This window comes from Stigmatopora argus, chromosome 10 (genome assembly GCF_051989625.1).
Source record: "Stigmatopora argus isolate UIUO_Sarg chromosome 10, RoL_Sarg_1.0, whole genome shotgun sequence".
NCBI lineage: Eukaryota > Metazoa > Chordata > Actinopteri > Syngnathiformes > Syngnathidae > Stigmatopora > Stigmatopora argus.
In genome coordinates, this window is record NC_135396.1 from 13,413,219 (window position 1) to 13,422,928 (window position 9,710).

At 36.6% G+C, this 9,710-nt stretch overlaps 1 protein-coding gene across 1 annotated transcript; it reads left to right on the forward strand.

Annotated features, from left to right (window-relative positions):
• Nucleotides 1–1,111: 1,111 nt before the first annotated feature.
• On the forward strand, nt 1,112–9,207 carry LOC144083783 (transcription factor 7-like). Its single transcript, XM_077611863.1, has 8 exons — nt 1,112–1,181; nt 4,314–4,391; nt 4,464–4,581; nt 5,930–5,991; nt 6,077–6,154; nt 7,042–7,201; nt 8,569–8,676; nt 8,751–9,207. The coding sequence occupies exons 2-8, from the start codon at nt 4,324–4,326 to the stop codon at nt 8,823–8,825; spliced, it is 669 nt and encodes a 222-aa protein (XP_077467989.1). The 5' UTR covers nt 1,112–1,181; nt 4,314–4,323; the 3' UTR covers nt 8,826–9,207.
• The last annotated feature ends 503 nt before the right edge of the window (nt 9,208–9,710 follow it).

The following is a 9,710-nucleotide window of genomic DNA, read 5'->3' on the forward strand; positions in this document are numbered from 1 at the left end:
AAAACACGCTTGACTGTAGATACTGACACCTGTGTTCCAGCAGCTTCTAATACTTGGCAGATCTGCTTTTTGGTGATTCTCGGTTGAATCTTCCTCCTGACCAATTTTCTCTCAGCAGCAGGTGATAGCTTGCGTTTTCTTCCTGATTGTGGCAGTGACAAAACAGTGCCATGCACTTTATACTTACAAACAATTGTTTGCACTGTTGCTCTTGGGACCTGCAGCTGCTTTGAAATGGCTCCAAGTGACTTTCCTGACTTGTTCAAGTCAAGGATTCGCTTTTTCAGATCCATGCTGAGCTCCTTTGACTTTCCCATTGTAGTGTTTGTGGGCGTTTGCATCCAATGAGCCCTATTTAAATGGCCTCAGAGAAGTCAACAGCTGTAGTCACTCATAATCACTCACAAGAAGTTAAGAGGCCATGCTATGAAACTCATTTCACTGACACAACTTTCTAAGTCACCAAAATTGCTAATTTCGTGTTGCTGTATGTATATTTTTGACCCAGCAGATTTGATCACTTTTTCTGTTAACCCATAATAAAGTCATAAAAGAACCAAACTTCAAGAATGTTTTTTGTGACAAAGAAGTATATGTTCCAATCACTCTATCAGAGAAAATCAGAGTTGAGCCATTTGTTTTGTTAAAAAGTTAAAGAGTTAAAGTTAAAGAGCCTGACAGCTGATGGGAGGAAGTATATATATATATATATATATATATATATATATATATAAAAATATAAATATATATATATATATATATATATATATATATATATATATATATATAATATATAAATATAAATTTATAAAGAATTTATATTTAACATGTAAAGTGAGGAAGAAAGAACATGTGTTCCTTAATGTTTGAATGACAGCAAATGTAATCTCAAATTATTCCAGTGATGTCCAGGTTGCCAGTTGAGGGAAACCTTTTGACCCCAACCAAAATAATTCTGAATGTGGCACATCATAATTATGCAAATAATTTTAGCATCATGTGGATGATGTCTCAAAGTACACTCAGCCTATACATGAAGGGTCCTCACTGCTTTGAAGTCTTTGACGGCAGGCTTGATTTTTACAGTGTTAATATCACTGACTAGGCTTTCTAGAGAACAGGAGGTGGAGGAGGACAAGCTCATCCAACAATTTAAATAAGGCACAGTGGGAACCACCACTGTAAGTACCACTCAGAACAATTTTACAGTCACTGACGAGTGTTTGCATTTTTTATTTATTCATTTGAATTTGAAGGTAGGCTTTAAACATATAAAAAAATACTGTCTAAACAGTAAAGACATGTTTGTACATATAACCTTCAAATCATTTTTTCCCAATCCAGCTACTCTTAATGAAACCAACTAATAAAACAAATCACCAAATCATATAGGTGTTTGGGTTATTATTGGGTTATATTATTATTTATCATCATTTTGGATGTTAATGATGTCTGAAAGATCACTGGGGTAGAGGTCACCTACTCAAGAATACTTTATACTCATGTTTTAATATTCAGATGTCCAATACATCACTACATCAAAGTAAAAGAATATTTCAATGCTATACGACACAAATTTCAGTCTGTTACTCTGCAGTCTGACCTTTAGCAGGTTCCCACGTAAAAGAATAGTTGAATGCTATACAGCACACAGTTCACTTTGTTATTGTGCAATCGGACCTTTAACAGTTTCCCAGGTTTGTGATTCCTTTTCATAAGACTATATTTTGAATCAAAGCTATTTTAATTTATAGTAAAAGGAAATGCTCTCTTGGTCTTGTTTCTTTTAAAATTTTAGCTGACGTGATAAAGGTTCTTTTTAAGTATTAAATTATTGTTGAGGTTCAAAGTCTATGAACAAAATGATAATTTTTATGGTTGTGTGAGTGAGTGCCTTTGTGAAAATCTTGTTGAGTTTGTCTGTTCTTTCAGGGTGATTTAGAAGTAAAATGTTTTTATTATATCTGGGAAAATATAAACATTTACAAATGAAATACTTTACTCATTATGCTGATCAGTCTCTATATGGCTAAATGCATTTAGTAAAGTAGAATACTTTTTGTGGATGGATTGTTAATACACTGTCTTACAGAGGCCTCACAAGATCCTGTCTGATAGTTGACCTTATTAAAGATGAATTCCACACAATGTCTCCGCTCTGACTGTTCCTGCCCTCCTTTAGGCAGGGCATGAATCAGCCTCTTTCCGCCTAACTGTGGACATGCACAAAACATAATCCCCCAAAAATAAATAATAAATAAAATGATGGTATTTCACATGTAATTGCAAAGAATAAAAAAGTTTGCTGTCTTCCAGGTTTTTTTTATGACCACATAATAGGACTTGATCTATTATGCAGTTTTTTTCATTGGCGCTTTTAAATTAAGACTGTTTAGTTGGAAAGTCCACAAGGGCCAGTCCACATACTCAGCTCAGTGTAGCCCCGTCCACTCCAGTTTGCCTAAACAATTATACAGACCAACGCAGTTTAGCACACAGCAAACAATAAACAGAATGGGAGGAAGAGTTCACAGTAAAAACATTTACAAAAAAATCTTGTTACTTAAATAAACTTTAATAAAAAAAAAGAAAAACACTTGGCCGTACTACTTACCCATTGTAGACAGAATGAGATGCCTACTATGTACAATGGCAAATCTCAGGAAATGTCGCTTCTACAGTTCGTAGGCACGACTTTGCGGGGCACATGTTGTGGGCTTTGTGATTGGTGGCGTGCATGCAGAGCGGAGACGTATTATGTGGAATTCCTGAACATTGGATCATACAAAGATCCTCACTGAACTTCTAGAGCAGGGGTGGGGAACCAATGGCTCAGGAGCCATATGTGGCTCTTGTGATGGGTGTATATGGCTCTCTGCTAACCTGTGTGGTAAAATATGGGAACCGCTGGTGAGAGACCTAAGTCCGGAACGCACCAATGGGAGCGTCATGGCGACACTATCTGCAGTGCCTTTTAATCATAATTTTTCTTCATTATACTCTTCTGCATACATTCTCTCATTGATACTCATTGTATAGGAACAGTGAAAATTCACAATTCAGAGACTTTTTTTACTTTCAAAGTGGTAAAATTATTAATTAATGCACAAATTTTCATGTATTTTTACTGTTAAATTCTGAATATGGTTCTCAAGGAATAATGTTTGAAAATTGAAAATATGAATTGTTTCTGCTCTCTTCGTCAAAAAGGTTCCCGACCTCTGTTCTAGAGTGAGTTTGCTGCAATGAAATTAAAGGGGCTGAAAAAAATTTCAGGCCGGGTGGGACGAGTGGTTAGCGCGTCGGCCTAACAGCTATGGAGGTCCTGGGTTCAAATCCAGGGTTGGTCCACCTGCGTGGAGTTTGCATGTTCTCCCTGGGCCTGCGTGGGTTTCCTCCGGGTACTCCGATATCCTCCCACATTCCAAAAACATGCATGGTAGGCTGATTGGACACTCTAAATTTCCCCTAGGTATGGGTGGGAGTGTGCATGGTTGTCCGTCTCCTTGTGCCCTGTGATTGGATGGCCACCGATTCGGGGGGTGCCCCGCCTCCGGCCCGGAGTCAGCTGGGATAGGCTCCAGCACCCCCATGAGCCTAATGAGGATAAAGTGGTTAAGAAAATATAAGTAAAAAATATCCAATAGATTTCATTCCATTTCACAATTGTGTCCTATATATATATATATATATATATATATATATATATATATATATATATATATATATATATATATATATATATATATATATATATATATATATATATATATATATATATATATGTTTGAAGTCTAAAATGTGGCAAAGGGTTGAAAAGTTCAAGGGGACGGAATACTTTTGCAAGGCACTGGAAAAAAGCATACTTTGTTATCGGAAGAATGTCTTTTCTTTTATTAATTTGAAAATACATTTTATTGTTTGGATATGTGCACGCACTGGACATTACATGAAAATGAACTATTTCATCTGCAGGTAATCCTGTTTCCTCCCACATGCTAAAACATGCATGCTAGGCTGGTTGAATACTCTAAATTGTCTCTAGGTATGATGAGTGTGAGCGTGAATGGTTGTTTGTCTCCTTGTGTCCTGCGATTGGTTGGCAACCAATTAGGGGTGTCCCCCACCTATTGCCCATTTATTTGGCTAGGATAGGCGGGAGAATGAATAAATGAATGTGTTGCATTCACAGTAAATGTGTAGAATATTAAAAGAAAAGCAATAAGAGAATTTTGTAATCCGAAAACTCAAATTTTAGTCTGAATAAAAGGTGGTGGGCCATTAAACAAGGGTGTGATATGTGGTTTTTGTAGGAGCAAGGAGATGTCTAGTTTCACGTCAAATTGCCTTCCTCAAAATCCTGCTCAATCTTCACGACCTGATGGAACAAGGTACAACACCAACCCTCCATTAGTAGACAGTCAGCCACAGGGCTATAATAGCGATGTTTCCATGCAAACCAGTTACATGCAGACATCTCCGGTGATGGCTGCTCCCAGCATGCTTTTTGTACCAATGAATCACCAGGATCTCCCGCCGCTTTCCCAGAGCAATGAGACACTTACCCATATCCATGGGCAGGTAACCCAAAATAAATTTATTGCTCTATGACACTTTCCCAACCAATGTGCCGTGAGTGATGGTCAGGTGTGACGTGGGAAATGACTTGCCAAAAACTCATACATAGTAATATTCCGAGAGATCATTTTTAATGTTATGAGATTAAAATTTAAATATGTTAAACTAAGGGTGTCAGACTCGGGTTGGTTTGCGGGCCACATTAACGTCAACTCGATTTTATGTGGGCCGGACCATTTTAGATATAATATTTAGATTTTTTTAAATAAATGGATTAAAAGAACTGGATTAAAAGCCCTGAATATTCAGTTTTTTATAGATCTAAAACATTGTTTATTTGAGCTTTTTTTAAATATATTTTTAGATCTTACAAAATGATTTTTGAACTATAAATACAGAACAAAAGGATTAAAAATTACAATTATTGACTTAAAAGGGGGAAAATCAGGAAATTTAATTTAATACTTCTATACTCCTCATTTTAATTTGATCCTAAAACAGAAAGTCGGCACTCATGATTTACTTTCTCGGGCCGCACAAAATGATGCGGCGGGCCAGATTTGGCCCCCGGGCCGCCACTTTGATAACAGTGTGTTAAACAATAAGTCCATTATGTAATATAACATAATTGAAATTGTACTATTACACAATTACAGTTGCTTATTTTTAATGTAATGTGGTGCACATTTTTTTCTTTTAATGGGCATTAACTGTTGGCGACATAAAGTCTGTTTTTTTTCGTGCAATATTAAGAGATTGAAATAACTGTGGAAGGAAAAACGTCATGAAATTACCAGTTGTTCAGGGTCTGCAGATGTCAACTTTTGGCGATGTAAGATTACTGATATTGGAATACTTTTTTGTGTTTGTTTCATTCCTTTTTATAAAACTTTTAGGGGAATGACCTTATAGTATTGTAAATATCGGTAACAGAGTTTTAAATTAGAAGATTTACAGATGCTGGTGTGCTTTGACATTTTTGCCAATTTGCAAATTGTGTCATGAATCAGTGGCCAGCCAATCACAGGGTACGAGACGGAGAACTCATACCTGGGGGCAATTTAGAGTGTTCAATCAGCCTACCCTGCATGTTTTGGGATGTGGAAGGAAACCGGAGTAGCCGGAGAAAACCCACGCAAGGGGGGAGAACATGCAAACTCCACACAGTGGGGACCCACCTGGGAAGGGAACTCTCAACCCCAGATCCACTTTAGGATAACCCCAACATTTTTGTTTTAGCCCTTGAAAGTTTAAGAATACAAGAAGTAACACATACATATCTATAACCATGTGTATACATGTTTGGTGGTGTTTTGCCCAAAAAGTTACCTTATCTGTTAAACCCTCGCAGAGTAACTTTGTACCAGAGTTGATGTTGCCCAATGGTATGACCATGCGTCCAGTTGGATTGCTGTAAGTATAAACCAGTATTTCAAAATTGCCTGCATTTGGAAAAAAAAACTTTCAGTTGAATGTTTTATTATGTCTTTTGGTTTAGGAATGGAGAGCTTTTGTACAAAGTTACAGCTCCATCTAACATTGCTCCGCCGATTCCTGCCCATGTTTCCAAGCTAAAGTAAGATCATATTGTATACTACAATGCAATTTTTTTTTAATGATCAGTAATTCTTTTTAAAAAAAAATTTTAATACTGATTATGTACCGGCTCATTGGGTGAGTGGTTAGTGCGTCGGCCTCATAGTTCTGGGGTCCTGGTTTGACTCCAGGTCGGTCGGTCTACCTGTGTGGACTTGCCATGTTCTCCCTGGGCCTGCATGGGTTTTCTCCGGGTACTCCGGTTTCCTCCCACATTCCAAAACATGCATGCTAGGCTGGTTGAACACTCTAAATTTCCCCTGGGTATGAGTGTGAGTGTGAATGGTTGTTTGTCTCCTCGTGCCCTGCGATTGGCTGGCCACCAATTCAGCGTGTCCCTCGCCTCGTGCCCGAAGTCATCTGGGATAGGCTCCCGCACCCCCCACGACCCTTGTGAGGGTAAAGCAGTGCAGCAAATGAAATCGTTGACTGATGATGTAGCCACTGGATTGTGGAGTGGTTCTTCCGCCTCACTTTGGTTTGGGCAGTCTAAGTTTGATTCCCCCTCGTTGGCGGTTTGAGTGGTTGTCTGCGATTGGCTGGCAACCATTTTAGGGTCTCCTCCCCCTGCTGCCTGTGGTTAGCTGGGATAGGCTCCAGTACCCCCGCGACCCTTGTGAACATAAGCGCTATGGAAGATGAATGAGTGGATGATGATTGTGGTGAGGATGATTTACTTCAGTAGTGGCTCTCATTTTTTGCCTATTGATCTACTTTTAAATAAAAACGCAAAAAGATCTATAATCCCTAGAGTGAAAATGTGTGTTGTGTATAACTCCTTTTTTTTCTTCAAATTTTACTATTAATTGTCCAATTTAAATTGTACATTGTAAATTGTTCATTTGTTTGTCTCCCTCTATATTTCAGGAGGAAAGCTAAAAAAATGGATGAGCAAGTCAAAGACCAGACATATATTAAGAAGCCTCTAAATGCTTTTATGTTGTTCTCAAAAGAACACAGACAATCTGTCAAGGCCAAATCTTCCTCTACAAATACTGCTGTTATAAATGAAACCTTAGGAAAAATGGTAAGTGCTCAACTTCTGTTAAACAAATTTGGGAGGTGGAGGTGTTAGAAGATCACTCAGCAAAGGCCAGACTTAGCGACACAGATCAAATTTTTTACTTTATATAGTGGCGGTCCGTGCATTTTCTCGTAGCGCCTTCAACGAATCAATCCAACCCTCAAAAACTATTTATATATATATATATATATATATATATATATATATATATATATATATATATATATATATATATATATATATATATATATATATATATAGTATTATTGATGCTAAAACATAGCATTTGTTTTTGCATTTATTAATACAATAATAAAAATCTGAACTAGAGAAAGTCTAACATGCACACAACTTGTGCATGCCGTTCGGTTTGAGTCAACATTATACTCCTTGCAAGTGTTTTCATTTTATATTTCTTTGTTACCCTCTAGTTTAAAAAAAATGGCATACCTAAAAGATAATGTTATATATCCATGTTTTGTGTTTTGTTTGATTTTGGTCCGATCACACTTAACATAATAGTTAACACTTGTATTTCCTATGTCATGTATTCGAAATTACATTTATTACAACAGAGCAGCACTAGGCCACAACAAAAAAGTTATTAATACTGCACAGTGGCGGTCGGTGCATTTTCTGGTAGAAATCAATCCAACCCTCAAAAACTACTTTATGGCTATAAAACCTCTACTGCAGCTACAGCTGCGACACATAAAAAATAATCAATAAACCAGTGCACAAAAATAGGGTAAAATCCACTTCCTAGCAGCATTTAATGATTAAATACAAATGCTGGAGCTTTTCAGACATTACAACCGGGCCAGGGGGGTGATTTTCCCGGGAAAAGGGAAAAGACCGCGATGAATGTCAATGGCGTACCGGCAAACATTGCCTGAAAATGGGGTAAAATCCAGCCGAAAACAGCATTTATTGATTATAATAATAATAATAATAATAATCGGACATAGGCCCCTGTTGTCGTTATCACAACACAAAAAGCCTACTTGTCATCACACGCAGAAACTGCGTGTGACGAAATTGATGGTGCTTCTCCATAAGCTACTTTTACTCGGCAAAAGACCTAAATCAGTGTAGTTACGGATTAAATACAAATACTGGAGCTTTATATAAATTATATAAATATATATATATATATATATATATATATATATATATATATATATATATATATATATATATATATATATATATATATACATATACATATATACCAGTAGTGACTCTTGTGAACACAAATGTGATACATTTATTCCTATACACAGAATTGTAATTCCTAGATTTTAGCATCTTAAGTATTCCTGTGTTACATTTTCTATGTGCTTCATTTTACATGTATTGTTTGAACCCAGTGGCATTTGCTGGCTGATAAAGACAAGGTCAGATATTACGAGAAGGCTGAAGAAGAGAGGAGACTTCATGCGCAGCAGCATCCTGACTGGTCCTGCCGCCACAACTATGTAAGTGTGTCTCTTGTTATCACTTCTGATATGATATAATTTGAATACTTAAAATTCAATGTGCTTATTTGTAGGGCAAAAAAAGGTATAATAAAAGGCCCAAGGAACTGAACTACAGCGGTGCTGACCTGTCAAATAGTGAAAACTAAAAAGGCTGATTCTCTTTCATCAGCTCATTGCTACTTTATCAACAGAGTTTATCAAACATTATGAGTATCTCTGGGAGGAACAAAATACTGAAAATATTCAACCTCTATGCTACAATGACATCATTTGCATCCCTGTTTAGAAATTTTATAATTCAAAAGGTGAGAAATGATTTATGTTGTAATGCAAGAAAAAAAAGCAAGTTATTGCTTTGTTTAGCTGTTTTAAGTATTTGTCAATCACTGATGACCTGTGACTTCTATTGCAAGAAGTATCTCATTACTTTGTTAGTACTATTAACTGCCCCACAACCGGGAATTTAACTAGGATTTTTGATTTGCTCTCTTACTGGAAACGATGGTAAATAAACCTGAGAGACTGTTATATTGATTTCTTGTCTCTAGAGCTGATGCAACAGCAGCATCCGCTTGAATAATGGGGATGAGTTTATAACGTGTATGTGTGTGTGCACGTACGATTTTTTAGTGGCTTTTGTCAATAATCAAATCCATAACTCTTTGCCTATCAATAAACCATCTGCAGTAATTTTTACTCATACACGGACCCAAACAAGGCTGCATATTTTATATGATAAACAGGATACTTTATTATCATGTAGCCAATTTCAAACATTTTACAGAACGGACACTAGAGGGTAGTATAGTCTAAACTATTTTGACAATTTTGACTCTGATAATTGCAAGCAAAACGTTAATGCTTCCCGTACAAGCGAGTTCCTACTACATAATATTACCCTTAATATGTAAATTGATGTTTGCATTATTTAATTTACGAGTTGTGCATCAAGCCAGTCAAATGGGATAATCAGCAATGGGCATTCCCCATTTGTCATGTGTAAAATAAATAGATAAAGAAATTAAAATGTA